This window comes from Gasterosteus aculeatus, chromosome 4 (assembly GCF_964276395.1).
Source record: "Gasterosteus aculeatus chromosome 4, fGasAcu3.hap1.1, whole genome shotgun sequence".
Taxonomy (NCBI): domain Eukaryota; kingdom Metazoa; phylum Chordata; class Actinopteri; order Perciformes; family Gasterosteidae; genus Gasterosteus; species Gasterosteus aculeatus.
The window spans coordinates 26,542,495-26,566,855 of NC_135691.1; the positions used below are offsets into that span (position 1 = coordinate 26,542,495).

The window sequence follows — 24,361 nt, forward strand, 5'->3', positions numbered from 1 at the left end:
ATACATCTTTCTTCTACCTACCCATCTTGTGAAAACATCACGAAAAAAGACAAATCATTTTCAAAATGGCAAGAGTTTAAATATTGCATCTTCATCATTTTGTGGTGGAAATACCTGAGGCCAGTGAAAGGCAGAATGCCAGAATCCATCGCTGGGTTGTCATGCTGCCTGATGCTGCACGAGAGCAGTTAAAACAAACAACCCACCACATGGCTTATATATGCAGTGTTAATCCTAAAAGAAATGGCACCGCCCCGCCCGTACTCATTCACACAATATACTAGGAAACTGGAAGCAGAAAGAAAATCAAATTAAACATTGAACTTAACATATTCATTTAAAACACAATGTGATCTGCCAGAAATAAGAACAACCTGTAAATATTTGAGTCACCCACCACACATAATGGGTAAAATATAAAGGGAATTTTGTAAAAAGAGGGGAAGCTCTTTTCTGGTTTGACGAACCAGACAATGCTTTTCCTGTTAAGAGAGACAAATCAATGACAACATTGAGAATTGAGGGACAGTTCCACGTCATGTTTAAAGACGTGCTCTGCAGCTACTCTGTTGTATTTCCATGCAAAGATTATACTTGGAGCGGAAAATTTAATTAAAATGCTTCTTTGCTTTAATCACTGATCAACGCATCGGTAGGTTGCGTTTAAGCCGAGATCTGATTCAACGCCTGTGAATTTAAGTTCCTATTTAGCATGTGTGGATGTTATAAATACTATACAACTATATAAATGTAACTGCAGTAACTTTGGTGTTGATTCAAGGTCAGACTGAATTATAATGTTGGATTAAGTATTTGAAGTTGTTGCAAACTACTACGGAATAACTTGAATGCATATGTCTATACTTATATATGTAGATAACTATCTTAGTTAACTTGTTAATCTATGCGATTAATGTGGCAGAGATTAATGCGATAAAATAATTCAGCGCAGTAAAGGCAATTTTGTTCACTTCCAGTTTGCATTGACCACTGACATGAAACCACTGCGTGCCTGCAGTCAGTTAGATCGGAGAGACCGAGACGGTAGTTGAAGGTGGAGACAGCTTTTGCAATTGGTAAAACAATTAAAACAAAGGTGTTGCAAGAAGGTGCGACATACAGCGGATAAATCTGCAGAGAATTCCTTAAAGTGTCAAAAAGAGGGGGGAACAGTGGCAAACGGACCACTTTAGGACTGATAGTGCCCCGAACATGTTGGTAGCTGCTAGGCTCCTTCCATCTCAACATCTACCCTGCGCAGCACACAGTCTGCAGAGGACAACCACTATGTCCCTAAAAGACAGTGGTTTGGAAAACGTCCTGGCTAAATGGAGGGAGATTGTTGGGCTCTTCAAACACAGCTGTCAATTTATGGAGAGTTGAGAATACAGCAAACTGCACAAAGACAGCAGGTTCCAGCCGGTGGATTTCTGCCTTACAGATGAGTAGTATCACATATTCCTCACCAACTATACTGAGCAGGTCAGAGTGAACAAGACCTTGTCTGAATCCTTATACCATCAACACCAATGCCCCCCAGGAGTGTGTCAGTATGCAGTACTGGTAACAATTACATGGTAACGTTTCCTGATGATACAGCCATTCTGGGTGTCATGTCTGATTTATCAGATACAGCTGTATGTACAGCGAGATTCTGGACTTTGTCGAGTGGTGCAACAAACACTTCCTCATCCTGAATGTCAAAAAAACAGAAGAGATGGTATTCAACCCCAAATCCATTGGAGACCACTCACCAGTGGTTATCCATAAGCAGAATATATTACGGGTTGACTCTGACAGATACCTGGGTTATACAAACCTGTAGATATGCTGTGTTCGTGTAGTAAATGTCTGTTCTAGGGTCCAACAGCGGCTACACTTTTTTTTTGTATGCTGAGGGTCTTTGGTGTCAACCAGAAAGTGATGCTCCTCTTCAACCACGCAATAGTTGAGAGCATCCTGTTTAGTAACCTCGGTGTGAAGCTGAAAGCCAAGAGGACCCGGCTAACACAAAGACCCATGATAATCATGGGGGTCAGACAGCATCCAACACTGCAGGCTGTCTTTGATGAAACCATCATCAGACAGGCCCAGAAGATTATTTCAGACCCCACGCATTTCCTCCACCTTGAAAACCAGCTTTTTCCCTCAGGGAGACGCTGAGTGCAGGTTAACCGCTTTAAAAAGTCCTTTGTCCCCTTGTCCATTGAAGCCCTAAATACCAAGCTAGCCAGAGCCTAACCCATGCAATGCAGATTTTATTACACTCTTTCTAAAGTGATTACCCGTTAATTCATATGATTAAAAATGTGAGATTTGATTGATTGACAGCCCTATATACACCAAAAACTGTGATATGATGGAATGGAAAAATAAACCATTGTGCTCACCTGACTTTTAAACAGAATAAGGTATAACTACTTGTTATAACTTATCGTGAAGTACAGAAAGTTCTGTCAGTACAACCTTTAAAAAATATTTGATCATTTACTTAAAAACAGTTCAGCCTGTTTGTACTTTTACAAAGAAACACAAATTTTTCATTTAGCAGTTAGTCACAGAGTGTACTGTCCCTGGAATTGATTCATTTCAGTTGGATTAAAGTTTTCAACTGGATTGTTAAGGTTCATTTTTTGGGAAGAAGCCACCCTGTTTTCACCTGGACACCATGTACACAATTATGCATACCAGCATGTCCCACTCTTACACACCTTCTGTACTGGGCTCAGTCATGAACCATTATCACTCTGTGCTGATTCTCCATTGTAATTTCTCCACGTGGCGGCTATGCTGCATGTTCACTCAAATTACGCTGTGTTACCAAAGTGTTTGACAAAACAAACAATGTTAAGACATGAGCTTGGGCTTATGGAGCTGTTTTGATATCAATCAATTCCATACATTTTTTAAGCAATGTTTTAAACAATTGTTCTGGACTTGGGTCTGTCAGTGTGTGTCATAGCCCCTTCCTGACTGTGTGTTTGCGTTGACTGTCGTCTACCTACAGAATCATTGACCTGTATTACCAGAGTCAGACCTGAGGGGGGCAGCTGTTTTCATGTTATGCAGGAGGTAGCAGCTTTTTGGTCAATTGATGGTGACTGAAGCCAATGTGAAATGTGTTTCATTGTCGAGAATATACACTTCATATTCCCTACCTGTAATTTCATTAGTATGTTGTTTTGTATATTTTATTTTGTATGTTGTTTTTATATATCAATTTATAATTAGCCTCAGCCTTTTTATTTTGTACTGTACCTACTCAACTCTACTTAGATTACCAAACAATGTGCATCAACTGGCTGTATTGTGTACTATTTTCAGTAATCTGTATAATTTCTGCGATTAAATTGATTTTCAACAGAATAAATCCTCACCACGAACGCTTCACTAAAGCATCATGCTTCCACAACAGTATTCCTCTGCGTCATGCCGACGCTAGTGGTGACGAACTGCTCCACTACACTCCTCCTTTCTTACCTTTCCTCCCCACTCTTCTGCAACTCTCCCATCAGGACCACAGGACGTGATGCACTGATACACACTTTGTATTCTGGGAGTGATTGTGACGAGCTAACGCGAGAGTGACTCAGGGGGGTGGGGGGTGGGTCAGTTACTAAACTGTGTTTTTGTTTGCTTATATATACATTTTGCAGCATCAAATACATCTAAGCAGCATCGTCCTGTGTTGTGTTTTCCCATATGTCGCGCAAGCAGGTCGACCATGACTACAATCTCCGTAGTATGAGCAACCTCATGGGCGAGCGCAGGAAGAAAGTGAGCGACGGAGGAGAGCGGAGCCTCATCAGGGCTCCGTCCAGCGCCAGCATCACCAGCCAGGGCGCCTCCACCGGGGCTTCCGCCGCCGGTGCGTCGGCGGCACCCCCGTCCTCCACCGGGGAACTGGAGAGGGCTGCGCGCAAGCAGTTCCAGCAGGATGTCACTCCCGGCTTTGTCTACGTCCTGGCCGCGTTCTCCGCCCTCGGGGGGTTCTTGTTCGGCTACGACACCGGGGTGATCTCCGGAGCGATGCTCCTGCTGAAGAGGGAGCTGGACCTGAGCGCCCTGTGGCAGGAGGTGCTCATATCAAGTACTGTGGCCGCGGCCGCCCTGTCCGCCCTGCTGGGGGGCTTCCTCAACGGGCTCTTTGGGCGCAGGGTGTGCATACTGCTGGCCAGCTTCTTCTTCGCAATCGGGGGGGTCGTGCTGAGCACCGCCCCTGGCAAGGAGGTGCTCCTGGCGGGGAGGCTCATCGTTGGTGTGGGGCTTGGTAAGGCATGTGTTCAACACGTTCTTTCTTCGTCGGTTCAGTCAGTCTTCAAACCAGATGCTTGTTTAAGAGTTAAAGGTAATTTAACCTTGGATCCGAAAGACAATGTTTAGTCCTACACATAACTTTTCAGCCTACCATGTCCTCCCACATCTAATTGTTTAGATGTTTTGGTTCCTCAGTCTTCTGTTTGCCTCCTCGGGTTTTATGTTTGCAATCACACACAGCTTCTAATTACACATCGTAGCCCCTCTGCCTGCTCGGGCTGCATGCTTTGCCACCGACAACTTGCTGACCTCAATATTATTATTGTTAGGATTTAGTTGGGTGCTCTAGTGAATTAGGAAAGCGTAATTAATACAAAGGGGATATATGATAAGAACATTCCCACAAAGAAAACCAAGGAAAAACTCTATGCACGACTTTTGGGGTGAATGAGATTGTCTTCATCACACACTGATGTCAAAGATACATTCATCTGATTGGCCACATCCTTGTGGTCTCTGCATGCTTTTGCATGTAACACGCCTTTTGATCAGAACAAAATGTACCCCACATTTTTCACAGTGGTTGCTGTTTCTCGTGGGATAGCGTTTTTTTGAAAAAAAACATTGAGACTGTCTTTCCAGACCGAGCACCACGGCGATGGTACTTGCACGCTCCTCCTCAGAAGAGTCGTAAGCACTACTCAGTGATACGTGCAGAAATTGCAGACAATCTTTTCTCTTCAGTCAACCACTGGGAAAGGAGAGGAGGCTTAGTTTTTTAATAAACATCGCTGACTACAGCAGTCACCGCTACAAACTAATTTCAGATTTCAAATGGCAAAATGACCACACTCAACTCCGGTGCAATGAAAAGACAACTAAAAACACTGCTAAAACTAAATTTAAGCTTGATGTTTCCTGTGATGGAAATAGCACGGGTAGCTTACGAGTGTGTGGAAAATGCTTTTTTTTGTTTGACAAGAACCAATCAAATCAGACATTAAAGAGCCTTGTCTGTAAATATTTTCAGATACACTGTAACTAAAAGGTTTTCCTTTCACTCTTATATTTTATATAATATTTTCATACATGTTGCTATGTAGATGAACATTTATTATATCGTAACCATGACTTTTATACATATTTAAAGATGCTACCTTTTATATTGGAAGCAATAATGTTGCAGCAAACAACTATTTGCTGTGTAAAGCCATCACCATATTGAGAGCGAATGAAAAAATTGAAAAACTCATCAAGATCTTTCAGTCTTTTTTCGAAAAAGAAAACTAACCACTATTTTTACAGACAAACGTTGGTTGTTTTGCCAACCAACCAATTATTGTCATGCACTGCAAACTCATCACAAACAATAGATGGTGATAGTGATAATCAATCTATTGTTGGGTTTTGTTTATAACCACCAGTAATTACATGTGATGAAGAGAACTAATTAATTTGAGACTTAAATATAAAAAATGCAGCCTGATCTCCAAAACCTGTTCGTAAAAATGTATACGAAAATCTTGAACATACAAATTCGTAGTGATACATACGAAGTAAATACGGACTGCAACTGATGACGTCACCCTGTTCAAAGTGAATGGGGACCTGCACCCCGTAAACACACTAGTTCGTATGTTAATTTATTTATTTATTTCAGACCCCGAGGGATCCATAATAAGTATGTATTGTTACAAATTTGTATGTTCAAGATTTTCATATACTTTTTTCCGAACAGGTTTTGGAGATCACGTTGAAAAAATGGCCTTTTCCCAAAGTGATAGGAAGTTTGAAAATGCAGCAGCTACACACTTAATACACATTCACAATCTCTGACTGTTAAAATGGACAAACCAATCTCCCGGGTCATTTCGGCTGGGGTATTAGAAGTAACCCCTCCTCTTTTGCCATCACAATCTTTTCCACGAGCCAAACTTAATAGACAATGAAACACATCCTGGCACGACAATTAGCTGCTGGAGAGGCGTCATTTTTCCTTATATGCAACTATTTTCTCACAGCCCGTTGCCTCCACTCCTCCACTAACGATGTCTCCGCTTTTCACAAAAGCCTGTTGCTGAACTTTTCATAAAGGTAATGGAGTTGTTCGTCCATTCAGGACATTGCCAAGCCCTTCCTCTCTGTATGTCTACCCATAAGCGTCTGTCTCATTCATCTGTCCCTAGATGGTTGTTGTTGATCTGACCTTTGCCTGAGCACAGGGACTGTTTTTTGATACGAGCTGTTCCTGGTCTGAGAGAACCAAGAGCATTGACCCAGATAGTTTGACAATGCTATGTTACAAAGTTATGTATTAAATCCTTGTCTATTCCATCAAATTGAGAGGTTTTGTTGATGCAAAGGATATTTGTAAAATCCAGCAATAGAATACTGGCAGGTTTGCTCTGCATTATTACCGTTTATGTCGGGAGTTTAATGGTATTTTCAAGGACAGTTGAGTATATATATTTTCTGGCTAAATAATCAGTTGTGAATTTCCACTCCTTGGAGACAGCAGATGAAGGGTCTGTATGAAACTGACGTAGTTAATGAGATTGTGTTAGCTAATTGGTTGGTTTACATAAATAAATTCATAATTCTATCCAATTCCAATTGGAAGATAAGTATATACTTAATTTCATATATACACATTATTGTTGCTCTATGAAGAATTGTCACTAAAGTGTTGTACTGTGTGAAATTAGTTTATTTTTCCCTTGACGTTTGTGCATTTTGGGTTTATTTTCTCCCCCATATGGTTTTACAAGAACGCAGTGTGACTACTATTTAAAGTGAAGTTTTATAATAAAAAATTCCATTTCAAGTCCAGTGTCGAATTAGGTACGCTTTTTTAACAAAGGAAACAACCGTGAAGGCCTTTGCCATTGAATTCAATCGACACTCACACCTCTTACCCATTTGAAAGTCTACAACACCGTTATCTGAGAGGAGGTGGAGTTTCAAGTAAGTTGTGCCCAACGTTTGTACGCCCCCAGAGAACTGCCCTCACAAGACCAGGCAGATTCTTTGTTTAACTTGGCTGTGCTGCTTTGAGGCTAAGCGTGGCCTGACGATGAATTCATGAGGGTGTGTGAAGGGTTTGTGTGTGTCTGTGTAGAGAAGGGAGTGCTGAGAGCTGTCTGCTGGTGCTGAAAGAGAGCTCATTAACAAAGAAGGGAACACACTGCAAATGCGTCGTTTGTAAGAGATTCTAGAAAGGGAAGTAACCTGACCTTCAGGTCGTCATCTTGCTTGTTTTCTGTGGAGCTTTAGCTTCTGTGGATAACTACAGAGGGATGTGAATACTTGAGAAGCTTTCCAAATATACTTTACAAAAATGTGTTTATTTAAAACCATTCAAACATTTCTCTTAAGCATTTCTCCAACGAAGATAAAAACATACAGCAGCCAAATTAATTTGTTTTTAGCATAGGTTGTACTCGTTAACCCTGGTGTAGGGATTATTCGCCTAAACAGTGTATTCTGGTGCAACCAGCATAACCTGGCTAAAGCAAAGTTCATACCTGACGTAGTGAAGCTGGTGTAAATGGTGTAATCACGTAATGAGCAGGTGGATAGCGCGTAACTCCGTTTCCAAATTTTCATGCGTGGTAGATTGACACAAATAGTTCACTAATAAAACCACTATCAACCTGTCAGAGGACTATTGAAAGAAGCAATTGAACAAACCAATTAGTTATTTTCTGCTTTAGAGGGAGGAGGTCTTAAAAATACTTGTAAGTATGTGCTTTGCCAGCCAAATAAAATTGTTTACAGAATAGTCAACCTACGTTTTTGTTCCAATTCATGTAACACTTTGCAGGGCTTGTGGAAGTAAATCAAGTAGCAATAAATGTATATATATGTGCAAATATATATATATATATATATATATATTTGCACATATATACAACACAGAACCCATAACTATAGTATTAGCAGCTTTAAAATGAATATAATCTGCATTCTAAAAGTCAATTCAAGACCAAACTCAGCCAAAAAAACAAACAAACTTGTTTTCAGACGTTCAATAAATTGTCCAGTATTTGACCTTTTTACTGGCCTGTAATGGTAGCTTTAATGTGCCCTGGCATATTTTCTTTAGACCACCTTCAGCACCATGTCAAATTGAAATGATCCATTCCTCAGTAAATACATCAACATCAGCTGTAGCATCTCACTCATAGTAAAATGGGCTGCGTGTGGCAGAAACCTTGGCTTGAGCTGAGATAAGCTGGTGTTTTATATGGCCGAGATGTATAACACAGGAATATGGGGGGAAACTAGCAAGAGGGATGACGAAGAGGCATGGCATTACAGCAGACGAGGACTTTAGGACCTGTTTGTTAAAATGGGTATATATGCCCATGGGTGGGTGCAAATATCTGTCTAATGTCATCTAAGTGTGCAAACCAACAGCGCAGACATGACACCGTCAGAATGTTTGGCATAAAATCTAAAATATGGTGGGTAATTTCAGTTATGTGTTAACAGGAGGTTGTATTTGTAGAAGGGCTGATCATGATCCATGTTGTATTGAGCCACTGGCTACATGAATAAACACTGCATTTACTACTGAAATTAGTATTGTATTGTCACCTAAAACATGGAGGTTAGTTGTATTTATCGTGTCTGTTTTTAGCAGCCTAACCCTCTCAAAAGCTTCTTGATGGATTTCCATCCAATTAGCCTGAGCAAACTGGCTTCATGCCAAAGAGCAGTTTATTCGATTTCAGTGGTGATCTGGATCTGAGATTTCCACCCCTTGATGACAATCATTTTTTTCAAGCCATAACAAGATAAACTCCAAGATAAACTTTATGAAAAAGGAAAATTGTATGCATGTTGTATGTATTGTATGTCATGTGAACGCGTTAAAGAGATTTAACTGTGCTTTGATATGTTGATAATGGTGTTTTACCATCTCAAATCAAAATCTTCGGTGGAGGTATTGCAGAAAAAAAAAAGAAAAAAAAATCCTGCTCAATTATAGATTTCCTTTCTACGAGCTGCCACAGTGTGGTGCTCGCTCAGAGGCTGGTTACCCAGCATGTGGTTGCCATAGCAACAGGTAGTCATGGCGGCCTTTTAGGGCACGGTAGTAGCAGTAGGGAAGGGAGGGGATGAAGCTGGATGTGAGGCGGGGGGGGGTGGCAAGCAGTGGCAGACTATTAATAGAGCTTATCGGGAGCCAGCTGCAGAAAGCTCTGGTCTCATGCCCCCCTGTCAGATATATCGGAGGAAAACATACCGTTTGTTTTGTTCTATTTGAGTAATGTGTGTGTATGTGTGTGAGAGTAATTGCGAAAGGATGTATTCCAGATTCTAGCGCAGCGGCCATTACCAAGATGCTTGGGTAAACCTCATGTATACATTGACTCCATTGCTGCTGTTATTGTTGTCATGGTCAAAAGTCACAGTCATTTAAAATAAGTACATTATTACAGACAATAGAGATTATTGAAAAAGTTGTAATTCATAATAGGGCCGTCAATATAAACACATTAATCTATGCTATTATTGTGGCCGAGATTAAATATATTAACGCAGTTAACTCAACTTCTTTTACTTCCGGTGTGCGTTGACCCAGGAACGAAACTGCCGCGTGCTGCAGTCAGTTAGATCGGCGAGACCAAGACGGTAGTTGAAGATGGAAAGAGATTTTTGCAAAGTAAAAGAAACAGAGGCGCGACATACAGCGGAGAACTGTGCAGAGGAAATTCTCAACGTGTCAAACAGAAGAGGGATGAGTGGCAAAAAGACCACTTTAGGCACTGCTAGGCTGAGCTAGGTGCTAGGCTACTTCCATTTCAACATCTAACGTTACCCTGCTCAGCACACAGTCTGCAGATGACCACCACTGCTGCCCAAAAAGACGGTGGGAAATTGTCCTGGCTAAATGTCCGCAGATTGTTGGCAATTCAAACACAGCCGTCAAATAATGGAAAGTTCACAAGGACAGCGTGAGTCGCTAGTTCAAGACGTTCCACCCGGTGGAGTTCCGCTTTGGAGATGATGAAAAATAAATATGTGTAGTTTTGTGTTTAAAAAGATACAATAAACAACAGTGTCTAAAATACAGGCTTTCTTAAGTGATTAATCCTTACTTGTAAGATCTAGTCTTTAGAAGAAGAAACAACTTTTAATCGCGATAAATGCATTTCAAAATGTGTGATCAATTAGTGAATTTTATTATTTATAATAAAGATTAAATGTAAAAACTGTAAAGCACTTAATATGACAATTTAAAATGAGTTTATAGTTATCACTTTCTCAACTGACATACTTTTATTTATGGCACCATCATGTTTTGTCAATTTGGCTTGTAATAAAATTCTTGCTAAACAAATGACATTCCCACAATCCTCCCTTGTGCTTTGTGTTTAATGCAAATAAGTAATTGTTAGCGTATATAGCACGGTAGCACACAAAATTATTTTTTGCATGGTAAACATACTTGCTAAACATCTTAACTTTGTCGTTGAGAGCATCGTGGAGCTGAAGTGCAATACCACAGAGCCCATAGTGTGGCTGTATTGGTAAATTTGTGATGATTTTGTGGGTGGAAAGAGTTAATATTTCTTTTTATCCTATATTTTATTTTAGATTTTGTTACAGTCAGTTGATTAATGAATGAATGAATGAATTTCAGTGTATGTTAATCTCATAGTCATGGCCGTAAACTGGCCCCAATCTGTTATAATAGTTGGTATATATGTCATTTATGTCACGGAAATAGTTCATTTTCATGAAAGCCAGCCTTTACTTTGAGAACAAGGAGCATTTACTATAAAAGTCTGAGTCACTTGCTCAGAAGGATCTCCTGCTTAACATTACCCTTATCTCTGTCTCTCTCTGTCTCTCTCTTTGTGTGTAGGTATTGCGTCTATGACAGTGCCTGTGTACATTGCTGAGGCATCTCCGCCCCACCTAAGGGGTCAGCTGGTAACGGTTAACACCCTCTTCATCACCGGTGGACAGTTCACTGCCAGCCTCATCGACGGCGCCTTCAGCTACCTGCAACGGGATGGCTGGAGGTCAGACACAGAGACACCCATCACACACACACACAGTGGATATTAAGTTATAATTCTGACAATAAAATGAATAGATTGTGTGGGGCCCCAAAGTTTAGACATACCGTAAGTAGGGCTGGTAGGTATAACGTTGCAACCCCTCTACCGGTTACACCTTTTTGTTCACACACCGTTATACCAGTGTATCGCCGTATCAACCGATGCCACTCTTTGGCCGGCAGTGGTTGTTACTTTATAAACCTCACCACGGAGAGCGCAGTTATCAGAGCTAGTTGTCTAGCTTCGATGACTGCGTGTGTTATTTACCATGACTCAATAGACATTGAGTCATGGTAAATAACACACAAGTAACTCTGTCGATACGTTAAAACGAGGAAAAGAGCGATGCAAGAGGAACAACCAGATCAGAGATGCACCAACACAACTTGTGCCAAGAGAGGGTATTTGGTTTTGAAAAATCCAACGTATGTTAGATCATAAAACAATTCATTGCACTCCGCTCTGCATCCGCCAATTGGTCCCCACTGCAGCAGAAAGTCTATCTTCCGATTCACACTAAAACCCCAGTTCTACCGACTATACTTTGAATAGGGAGCACCTGAAGTAGCACTTAATATGGCACTTACTTACAACGCTTTCTTGAATAAATTGCACTTCATTCTTGTTGTTTCTCGGTCTATACCCTCTTGGGTGAGTGCACTTATTGTAAGTCGCTTAGGATAAAAGTGTCAGCTAAATTAAATGTAATGTATTATGGGCTTAATGACATATGTGCTCCAGTGAGGGAGAAACCATCTGTATGTCAGCAAAGATGGTATCCTGGATGTTTTTATTTATTTTATTTGACCTTTATTTAACCAGGTAAAATCCATGGAGAACCAATTCTCATTTACAAGAATGACCTGGCCAAGAGGCAGTAGCACAGTCCACACAAGTGACACAAACAGCACAGACACAATACTCTATGACAAACACATGGTTAAAAACAACATAGTTAAATTAATAAACATGTACAAAAAGAGGCAGATTACTGGAAGTACTTTGTAAAAAATGGAAGCGCGAAGTGAGGGCTGGTCAGGATGTATTTAAGAATAAACAGTTTTCCAAGCTTAAAGAGTACTGTGTCATCCAAGGTTCACACACAACACCTTACCAGCAGGCTAGAAATGGTCAGATGGAGAGGTGTAATCGAACAGAAGAAGAAGCAGCAAGCGTGTAACTATACCTGGGTGAGGGAACAGGATATGCTCCGTACTACCATGCCTATGGTAGGAACCCCAGAGTTCGTACTTCGGACATGATGTTTGACCTGAAACCAGCTGGTCAGAGCGCTTCTCACAGTGAATATGCAAGTAAGTGGAGAAGGTGGATGCAGGAGGCAAACAAGCTAGCCTCATAGACAGTCCAAAGGGAGAAAAATAGAGCTAAGTAGTATGACCAAAAGGCTTATGGAGTGGGGCTACAGCCAGGGTGTAGAATAGTAGTAGTAGAGACCAAGTTGTGTTGGGAAGAGAAAATCTATGTGACGACCAAGAGAAAACAGAAAGACAGTTGTGTATATGTAGTAAAGCCTAGCAAGTCAAAAAACAGGACTAACTAAATAGTTCAGAGGATGAAAGTAGCTGGACAGCCATCACCACACAACCAGCAGAACCACTGGAACCTGTTAGGAGTCAGGTAAAAATGGATTCAGAGGAATTTCTCAGAGAGAAACAGAGGGTGCTGAGCAAGATGAGTCATCCATCCAACAGATAAGATCAACTCTGGACCAGCGTTGTCATATGATGAAGTGGACGAGAAGGATTTTGACTTGCTTTCGACCAGAACATATCCTTGATCCGAAATGCACCTGAAACACTCACAACAGATTAGGTTAACCATCAGTTATGCATCAACACAAGTAAATAAAAGAGAGCTACGAGCGCTCCGGGGTAGGGGACTGGAAGAGCCGAACGTACCAGTAACTTGCCACTGATACGTTTATCTGAACATGTTTACGGAGAAATAAAACTATTCTTCTACAAACTAATGCATGCCTGGAGGTGCAGTGTGTCCATCAAATGGTATCCCTTAGGTCTGCGTAAATTCACTTGAGGTACTTTTCAAAGGATCTCAATCTCCTTCATGATCATTGGTCACATAGTCAGATATAATATCAGCGTCTTTTCATATTGAATTCCAAAAAAATGTCAATGCATGCACAGGTCAGTCCCTAACATTTGCAATTTGTGATAGCTGCTGTAATACTTTTTACATTCATTTTTAAAAATTAACTAATTAATGGCACATTTGTAATTCGTTCATCGCAATTGCAAGTTTGTTAGATATAATGAGTAATCATTTTGTAAAGTCTGTATTTTAGACACTGTTGTTTAATTGTTCATTTTATTTCAAACAAAAAAGTAGACAATATATTATCTCCAAGGCAGAATTCCAACAGATGGAACATGTTGAACTAGAGACTCTTGCTGCTGTCCTCAACTATCCATCATTTGACGGCTGTGTTTGAAGTGCCAACAATCTCCCGACATTTAGCCAGGACGTTTTGCAAACCACTGTCTTTTAGGGCAGCAATGGTCCCGTGCAGGGTAGATGTTGAGATGGATGTAGCCTAGCAGTGTACAAAGTGGTCCGTTTGCTTCTCATTCCCTGTCTGTTTCTTTATGTCGCACCTCTGTTTGTTTTACTTTGTTAAGCACACCGAAGTTGCGTGAATCGCGTTAAAATATTTTAACTCATTAATCTTGGCCACATTAATCGCATAGATTAACACAATAGACAGCCGTAACCCTAACCCAGAAACAGCCTTGTCTGAAGACATTATGTTTTTGGGTCGTCTGTGTGTCCATCATTCTCGTGAACGCAACATCTTAGGAACAATACCTGAAGGTCATTTCTTGGCATTTGGCACAAACATCCACCTGGACCAAAATTATGAAGTGATGCCATTTTGGACAGACATGAATGTAAACTTCTATTTGAGTGACTAGTTCAACCTATTTCTGAGCTCTCAAAAACAACAACACCTGCTTATATAGTTTCTGTGATCATGATTGGTTTGCTCACTCCTAGTATCCCCCTCCCTCTCTAGGTACATGTTGGGTCTGTCGGTGCTCCCCGCCGTGCTCCAGTTTATTGGATTCCTTTTTCTGCCTGAGAGCCCTCGTTGGTTGATCCAGCGTGGGCTGACCCAGAAGGCCCGCCGCGTGCTCAGTCAGATCCGCGGCAACCAGAACATCGACGAGGAGTACGATAGCATCAAGAACAGTATCGATGAGGAGGAGGAAAGCGGAGCAGGTAACAGGGTTTAATTGGAGAGAGAATTGGGGCAGGAGAGCAGCAAAGTTTTTTTTTTGCTCTTTGTTGTTGCTTTATGCTGTAAATCACTCATTGATTAGTTTCGTGTGAGTAGCCATATACGGTTGCAAAGGGGCAGAAAGTTTGCATGGGAAGTTAAGCCCAGGAATTTGGGGAATTTTTACCTTCTTTTTTTGCTAAAGTGTTTAAACTAGCATATTGATTACTTGGTAAACTAAATCCATGTTCATTTCAATACCAAGTAAATTTAAATACAGTAGGATAACTTTCTATAGCAGTGACAGTAGGATGTATGTACCGTATTTTACGCACTATAAGGCGCACTTAAAAGCCTTTAATTTTCTCAAAAAAACGAATCCGGAGCGCCTTATATATATGGATCAATTGGTTAATTGGTTAATCCATACTGGTTGTACACAGCGCTCAAGGCGCTCTGCCAAACATGCCAAAGCTTGGTCTACAACGGCGAGATGCTGAGCGGCGGTCAAGCGCGTGAGATATGGAGCTTGTTTCAGGGCGCGTCGGAGAAACAAAGCTGCCGTTCTTGCCGAGCACTTAGTGAGATTAAAGAGCGAGAGACGCTGCCCTTTTCTTTACAGTAGCTGAACCATCTTCACAGGGAAAATAAGTTATTCTAAAAGGGGCCCTTGGCAGGCGGCGTGGCTGGAGAGCAGCCGAAGATTTAAGGCGTGGATGGCGAGGGGGGCGGCGGGAGCGAACGCACCTTGGAGCATCGATCAGACCCTGAAAGCACCGTCGCTACCTCCCCACATCCCCCCCATCCACCCGTCCCAACGTCAAACGTTTGACTGCAGTATCTGATGCGCCTTATAATCTGGTGCGCCCTATACATGAAAAATGTTCTAAAATAGGTCATTCATAATCCGGTGCGCCTTATAGTGCGGAAAATACGGTATGTCTACACAAAAGTACACCATCTCCTACAGTTTTTCCTCTACCAATCCCCTACCAATTTTTTTCTCTCACCCCACGTTGAGCGTATAGAATTCAGGGAAAAACACTATAAATCTGTATATTTTCGTTAATTCCCATGGACAGTTTCCAATTTAAAATATCCCAGGAACACTGTTTATCAGTCAAATATGAGGCTATATATATGTATAAGAGCTTTTGCAGTTGTACTGTATTGTCGTTACTCATTTCCCTTTCCCAGAATTTCTTTGAAACCACAGCAATAGATGACCAGAGTTGAAAAGGAATAGCAAATTCTCTGTCTTGTCTTGGTAACACCCAACAGCCGAGTCACAACCCTGAGTCTCCTTTTCACTCGCTCGGATGTCCTCCTCAGTGAGGTTTATTGGAGAGTTCATGCCGCCCTCCTGCTGCATGATAAAATCCTTCCTATTGACACAATGTGTTGCTCCGCTGACTCTTTGGGCATGATGGTGACCTGCCAATCAAAGTGTTTATGGCATCTTTTCTTATGATTTTCTTTTGTCGCAGTTTGGCTTTCTGTAGGTCTTTAGGCTGTCTGCTCACCTGTGGTGTCTTTTGTTTGATGTTGTAATCAGTGAATGCTTCCTCGCTAAGCGACAGATGTAAAGAGAAGTGAAATTGTTGAAGCTATCATGAAAGTTGATCCTTTGGTAGTCGCTCGGCTTTCAACAAGGTGAGTCTGCACTGTAAACAAACAGAGAGTGGAAGGTAAATGTGATGGGGCAGACAGAAAATACTTACTACACAATTATTTTGTGATCTGACCTTTGCTTGGCGACTGGGACGCTGCTGCTTGCCAGAGGGTGCAGACAAGTTTGAACAAGGTTGTAACTGAGCTTGTGTAGCTAATAATGCGGTTTCATAACCCAGCTCAAGACACTTGGGAAATATTATTTTTTCTTTTCAGAAACTGCGTGTGTGGTACAATCTGTTTTCTGTAACAAAAATACCTTTTAAAAACATATTTCATCACTCCCATCTGTTTTTTAAGCAAGAGTGAAGACAATAAATAGACAGAGAGGGAAATCCTGTACATTGAAACACAAAGACCATATGGTGTCACTATTTTCTGCTGTGATATGAATTTTAATCTTATCCCCATATTGCAGGAAGTGTTCTATTAAAACTGTAGTCGTTTTATTTCCCATGTTACTCAAAGGCAGGTTGTTCCGCGACTAGATATTAAATAAAATAATTCTAATAATAACAAAGGCACAAACAGATCAAGGATGTAGCCCTACATATAGAAGGGTTTAGATTTCCATTCAGGGAACCAACCAATGCCAAACTAAAGAGCATTGCATTCACAATAAAGTATAAAAGTAATCTAACCTTTCTTGTGGAAGCTGAATAAATATGTAGAGGATTATTAACTTCAAAAAATAAAAAATCTTCTTTTCATGACATTTGACGTAACAGTAGCATTTAATGGTTTGTCAAATTTCCAATTAGGATAAAATAAAATGACAGGATAGTGGATAGTGTATACAGTTTTACACAACAAGAGTGTGTAATTAGTCACCAGTTACATTTTTAATGATGTCTGGCGATCCCAAAAAATGTATTTCTTCTTAGTCCTGTTAAGTTTTAGTAAGCTACCTGCCATCCAATGCGTGATACCATTTAGGCAGCCAAACAGGGAATCAGACCCACCATGTGTATTATAAGTGTAGCGGTGATGGAAACTGAATGGGTTGTTCTTTCTAGGCAAACCATTAGATTGCCAGTGCTCCAGAAGGATGTGGTGGACTACAATGTCGAAAGAGGCACTGATATCCAACAACATTTTTGAAAATACAGGTTTGGCAAAGCGGTGAGAGACGCTAAATGAATTTACTTTGGGAAGCACTAGCATCAGCTCTTAGCAGGTGAGTCTGCTACTGTCTGGAAAATTCTCGGGCAAACCACCAACTACAAGCCCAAAGTCCCCAACTCCTTGTATGACCGTTGCCTTGAACAACACTTAGTGACTACAGGCCTATCGCCCTGACCTCTGTGGGGCAGGGAAAGCATGTCTCAGCACCTCGGACCATCAGTACTGGTTCTGCGCTTCCCCTCTGCTCTTCTCCCTGTACACCAATAACTGCACCTTCAATCACCAGTCCGTCAAGCTCTTAAGGTTTGCTGATCACACCGACCTCATTGGACTCATCCCAGGTGGGGACGAGTAACGGCTAAACCCAAGGTGAAGAATCCTTCGGTTTGTTGCAAACAACTTATTTTCATCATTTTTCAACAATCTTTTCATGCCTGCACTGCCAGTATGTTTGCAATTTGCATGCTCTTTATAAGGCTGGAGCGTTACCTGGAGACTTGCTGTTGCCTAGAAACCAGACAGACAAACAGAGAGGACAGAGGGATCGGGAGACAGAAAGCTAGAGAAGGAAAGTTAAAAACTATTTCAGGAATCAGGAATCAGGAAACATTTATTGCCAAAAATATGTCATACATACAAGGAATTTGACTTGGCGGTTGGTGCGTGACAGTAGACAGTGTAACAATAGACAACAAGACAGCAGTGCACAAGTAATAAAATAAAGTAAAATGAAATGCTAATGCTATGGGTTAGTAGAATAAGGCTATGGGTTAGTATAAAATAAGAGAATAAAGTTAAAGTTAAAAATATTTAAAAAGTTAAAAAATATTTAGAAATAAAGTGCACTAGCGAACAAGTGACAAAGTGGGTAATGACTCACAGGTTATAGGACTGAATATATCTGACATTTTTTATTATTATTTATTTAAATCTTTATTTAACCAGGGAAGTCCCATTGAGATTAAATATATGTTTGAAAGGAGACCTGGCCAAGACAGGCAGCACACAGAGAAACACATAGATACAGAATATATAACTTTACTGTTCATTTTTGAGACTCTCAGACTATTGTGAGTGAATAGGAGGTAGTCCTTCTCGCTTAAGTCTATCTTAAATTAGAAGGCTTTTAGAAAACACACATTCACTTCGAGGTTAAGGAAGATGAACATTCAAATCATAAATAAAAAGATTTGTTTCCCATGAAAAAAACAACAACAGAGTGGCAGGTCCAAGTGATTCACTCTCTCCATCACAATGATCAGTTATATACAGATAAGTCAATATGAGTATGTATGTTATTATACGATGTTAGTGCAAACAGTACTGTGATAAACATTAAAGATTGCGAGGCATTGGCAAGGCCATGATGAGTTTTAACAATAGCAGGTGTTCCATCACTTTTTCTTTTTTTCCCTTTAGAGTACCCGTGCGTGCGTGTGCAATATGACAGTTGTAAAAGCAAGAAAGTTTCAACTGATTTAAGGTCTGTGCAATCACAATTTACAAAACTTTCTGCTCAGTAGCATTCTACCTTTTAACCTGCTTCTCTCTTTCTCATGCTTGTTTTTATCTGTTGCTAGGTGATTGAATTGTACACTTTGTTAGCAATTAACATAAGTGTACTGCATATATTTTTCAGCAAAACATTTCTAAATTGTTAATTTCATGCCGTAATAATTGCGACTTAGTCTCCGAACACACAGGCACAAAACTGTGACATTACCTAAGTTTAGCATTTTTTCCTCCACTGCGGTCCTGATTCTCCCAGTGATCATTCAGGATATTTGAACATTTTCTGAAACCCCACTACGGTTTAGTTCTGTTTCACTTTACTAAGAAATCCTAAAGAGACAAGGGCTTTCAAGAGAATGTCTTTCTAGTCAACAGACAGCCTCTTTGATGTTAAATGTAAGACGTGTCCGTTTTGAAATGTTTATCTTATTGGTCAAGATGGAATGCAATAAAAGACTCAAGGTTAAATTTCACTTGTTTCAAAGTTGATATCTGAGCATTACTATTTACCAGCATAGGATGGACTCAATTGAAACCAAAGAAGTTTGATGCATTGTTTAATAAATATGCTTTCTGCTCTAGTGATTTTAATTTAATTTGTTCCACCTCTCATGTTTGTGCGTTATAAAACCCACATGACATAAATGCTCACAAGAGTGATACAAACAAATATTTTGAAATCAGATTATTAGAAACAACACAATTACGCCTGTGTTGCCATCGGGTTAAACAATGAGCCAATTGCGGGGTTTGCTGGGTGGTGCCGGGAAATGAGACCAAAGTCCCAACTGGGAAATGATTATGAAGGATGCATTAGCAAAGGATGCAAATCAAGGCAAGCTGCTCCTGATGAAAGCAGAGAGGAGAGATTAGGGGATTGACTTTCTCTTCACGTCAGTAATTGGTTTCTATCAAGGCCTACTTGTGAGTCCACGAACAAAAAATATGAATATATGCAATACCTGATTCAATATTGTATTGCTGTTACTAATCATCAAGTGACTATTCGTCAGCAGCATAATTGAATTGATCTAATTTGCATTAGCGGGTATTTATATGTGACGGTTTTCATCGTTTTCTGTTTGAAAAGAAAAATGAGATAGACTCAATGGACGTCAGGGGCAGTGATTGTTTTGGTTTTATCTTTAGCAGAGGAGGATAAGCAAACTGTGAGATGAACAGGAAATAACCATACTATTTGAAAGTTAATAGGCCAAATACAGCTACTGATTATACATAAAAAAGCATGGAAGTCTCTGGTAATTGTATTTATTTTTTAAACAAATATTAGTTTGACAAAAAACAATTATGGTATAACTTTGAAGTTTTGTGCCTATAAATAATTTTTTCGTCTTGCGTTACTGGTTTATGTGCTAAGCAAAGGTATCTCCTATCTCTTGACAACATATTTAAAAGAAAGACACGAGAGTTGTATCAATCCTTCCATCCAATTCTTTGCAAGAAAACGTATATGAACATTTTCGCAAATGTCGATGTATTCCTTTTGCAAAGTCACTGAACACACTTAAATACGATTATCATTTCTATAGTCAAAAAACCTTTTCACCGCTCATGCAGAACAAAGAAGGAAAGACGAGTTTCAAGTCTTCATCAGTATTTTCATTGTACTGCATCCATCCATCCATCGTCAAACCGCTTATCCTGCACACAGGGTCGCGGGGGGGCTGGAGTCCATCCCAGCCAACTTCGGGCGATAGACAGGGTACACCCTGGATTGGTCGCCAGCCAATCGCAGGGCTAACACAGAGACATACAACCATTCACACTCACATTCACACATCTACGGGCAATTTAAAGTCCCCAATTAACCTGATCCCCAGAGCATGTCTTTGGACTGTGGGAGGAAGCCGGAGAACCCGGAGAGAACCCACGCAGACACGGGGAGAACATGCAGACTCCACACAGAAAGGCCACTGGGCGGAATCGAACCCAGGACCTTCTTGCTGTGAGGCAACAGTGCTAACCACCACGCCACCGTGCCGCCCCATTGTACTGCAATGTACTGCAATTCATCAGCCTTGAATTATCGTTACGCTTGTTAACTCACAATGAAGGATCAACAAAAGGAGAATTTAAATTGACTCTTTTTTTGAAAATGCTTTTCCAATGCAATGACAATTTACCTGTGACTCCTCCAGAGACATATCCAACTTGTATCTTGTAGGTGAGGCCCCAATGAACCCTGAACAGGCACAGTAATGGTTATGACCCCAAATGTTCCATCCGTGGATGCAGGTATATGAAGTCAGTCAATTATCTTTGGCAGAACTATTATCCAAATAGGTTTTAATGGGAAAACAGCAAAATGAGAAATTCAGATGATATAGGTAGCGGTGCCTACGTTTCCTGTTTGCCCCATGGCTCTCTCTCTCTCTCTCTCTCTCTCTCTCTCTCTCTCTCTCTCTCTCTCTCCCTCTCTCTCTCTCTTTCTAGTGTGGGGGTTTATTTATTTCTAGAAAGACCCTTGTCATGTGCAGCTCGGACGTCATGAATCTCAAAAGATTGATTACCAGCAGAATTCCAAATGGCCTTTGGGATTGTATCACTCACCAATGGGAATTAGATAGAAAAGGTTGTGTCTATGAAGGCACATTCATAGCATAAATGATCGGCAAGGTTTTCTACATGGCTCCTTACGTTAAAGCATGTGGACAACAAGAGGGGCTTCCCCTCTTGCGCCTCTCACACTGACACTATCAAGCTGTTGTTGCAAAGTTAACTTGAATCAAACATTAACCGTAAAACTGAAATTCAACTGTGTGTGTGTGTGTTATAAATACATTAATTTAATATATATAGGGTAAAATATACTGTGCATTTTTATTGATTATAAAAACAATGCCCGTTGATCTTGGAACAAACTCTTTTAATTAGTGTAATAGCAGTTAATTTAAAATGTATGTAGGTATCTCACTTGCCTCCATCTCTTGCAGTTCTTAACACTACATGTCGTAAGAGTTACATATTCACAAAGAAATAAAGGTGATCTCAAGCGTCAGATAAGACACATACAAAGAGGCACTTTCCCTTTTAGGGTATAGACAGGAAGTTAAAAGACCAACTATGGCTGTGTATCGCTTCCCTTTTGCTGGGAAACATATGGTTTATAGAAAAAGGGTACATCAGAGCTGGATGTGATACCAACTACAACAAATACCACCAAACCCCCCTTAGATGCAATGGTAGATTTTGTCAGCTGGAGCGCCATAAAGAAATCCGTCATCTGGTTACTGTCATGGTTTGGGTTCACGTCCTGTTTTATTTTGTAGTTTTCTGCCACTCGTGTCCCCGGGTAACTTCACTTCCTGCCTTGTCTTGTCATCCCCTGTGATTGTCTGTCGTGTCATGATTGTTTCCACCTGTGTCCAATCACCTGCACCTCCCTAGTGTATTTAAGCCATGTGTGTCTCTTGTCACTTGTTGGGTCATTGTTCCATGTCCGGAAGTTGTGGTCAGAGTGTTTCTGGTTTCTGTTGCCGTTTTTGCCCCTTGGCCATCTTTGCTTTCGATTTTTATGACTATTAAAGACTCTGTATTTGAGTTCTGCATTCTCCCCTTCCTGACAGTTACTCTTCAAAACAAATACAACATACATTTTCTACTATGATTCAAACAAGACAATTGTAATGTTAACCATAATCCTTTTAGAACTACTCTCTCCTTTAGTCATACCATTTTATCCTGACAGAAAAACACACGCACATTTTCCAACTTAACCCTTTACCCGGAATGTAGGAGATAACTGTACCGCTGTAATGGAAACACTGCTGTGAGCAGTGTTGTGAGCAGTGTTTCCATTACAGTGGTACAGTTACCTTCGGGAGACAAATGTTTTTAAGATCTCCGTTTATTCGACATCCATTGTTTTTCCTATTCCTCATTTAAATGTCTGCGGCTTTCTCAAATAATTGAGCCAGCCAGCAATTCAGAGGTGCGATAAGTTTGAAAGGAGTGCTTCATTCACACTTTAGCTTACGATTGCAGCTTATATATTTCACATAAAACTTATTCTTTTAGTTTCTCTTTTTCAATAAAATAATACAGTCCGTTTTTCTTTATTTTATCTTTCACTTCATCTTTCACTGACGTTGTTCTAGATATTTACTTAGCTTAAATGGATCAATCACAAATTGATTATTGACATAATTGTGTTTTAGCTATCTGGGTTATTGGTGGACCACTGTGTATTCCAATTTTCTTTTAAAGTCACTCAGTTTGTCTAAAGACCGCTAAAGGCTGGCGCATGCTTCTGCGTCTGTGTCTGCGTAACACAAAATTACACAAACTTAAACATCTAAAATGCAGAATCCCACCGGGTGGAACATGTTGGACTAGCGACTCTTCCTGCCATCCTCGTGCAGTTTGCCGTGCTCTGAACTCTCCATCATTTGACGGCTGTGTTTGAAGTGCCAACAATCTCCCGACATTTAGCCAGGACGTTTTCCAAACCACGGTCTTTTAGGAACACAGTGGTGTGCCGCTGCAGGGTAGATGTTAAGATGGAAGTAGCTTAGCAACGAGCTTAGCCTAGCAGTGCATAAAGTGGTCCGCTTGCCACTCACCCCCCTTCAGTTTGACAAGTGGAGAAATTCCCCTGCAAAGTTCTCCGCTGTATGCCGCGCCTCTGTTTGCTTTACTACATCTGTTTGCTTTACTTCCGATGCAAAAAGATCACTCACTCACTCCAAAAAGCTCACTCCATCTTTTTCAATTCAATTCAATTCATTTTATTTTGTATAGCCCAAAATCGCAAATTACAAATTTACCTCAGAGGGCTTCACAGTCTGTACACATACAACATCCTCTGTCCCGAAACCCACCCATCGGCACAGGAAAAACTCCCCAAAAAATGAAAAAACCCTTCCAAGAGGGAAAAAAGGGAAGAAACCTTAGGGAGAACGTCAGAGGAGGGATCCCACTCCCGGGATGGACAGACTACAATAGATGCCAGAATGAACAATGTATAATATACATGCAATTCCTATGACAGTAAGAAGTAGTAAGTAGTAAGCGAGGCTCACAGCAGGACCACTGCAGGGGCAACAACCATCAGATAGAAACCACCATCTACAGAAGCCTGTGGGGAGGGAGAGCACAGAGACTTTAGGAGAGGGTAATGTTGGTTTACGAGTACAGTAATATAATTAATATCTAAAATAATAATGATGATGATGATGGCAGCATCAGGCGTCAGCAGGGCCACGGTAGGTGTCAGGACCAGGGTCCAGAAGGAACTACGATCTACGGAGACCTGCTAGGGGAGAAAGCACAAAAAAACTCCAGGAAAGAAGCTGAATTAGTCATGTGCATTAATAAAACGTGAATTATGGTAGAACGAGAGCGTGAGAGAGGAGCTCGGTGTGTCCTAAGAAGTCCCCCGGCAGTCTAAGCCTATAGCAGCTTAACTCTTTGGCCACAGTCCCTCAGTCAGTTAGACTTTCCT

The 24,361-nt window shown here is 40.7% G+C and overlaps 2 protein-coding genes across 4 annotated transcripts in view; one reads left to right on the forward strand and one right to left on the reverse strand.

Annotated features, from left to right (window-relative positions):
• Positions 1-252, reverse strand: part of spg1 (spiggin 1.1) — a 32,377-nt gene extending 32,125 nt beyond the window's left edge. Inside the window, exon 1 of one of the 3 annotated variants that reach the window (XM_078100199.1) lies at positions 115-252. In XM_078100199.1, coding sequence (XP_077956325.1) covers positions 115-211 — 97 coding nt within the window. In that variant the 5' untranslated portion in view covers positions 212-252. 3 annotated transcript variants of the gene reach the window in all.
• Positions 253-3,519: 3,267 nt separating this feature from the next.
• LOC120817732 (proton myo-inositol cotransporter) overlaps positions 3,520-24,361 on the forward strand; it is a 49,256-nt gene continuing 28,414 nt past the window's right edge. Inside the window, exons 1-3 of the mRNA XM_040174217.2 lie at positions 3,520-4,270; positions 11,135-11,294; positions 14,386-14,591. Of these exons, the coding sequence (XP_040030151.2) occupies positions 3,703-4,270; positions 11,135-11,294; positions 14,386-14,591 (934 nt within the window). The 5' untranslated portion in view covers positions 3,520-3,702. The remainder of the gene's footprint in view (positions 4,271-11,134; positions 11,295-14,385; positions 14,592-24,361) is intronic.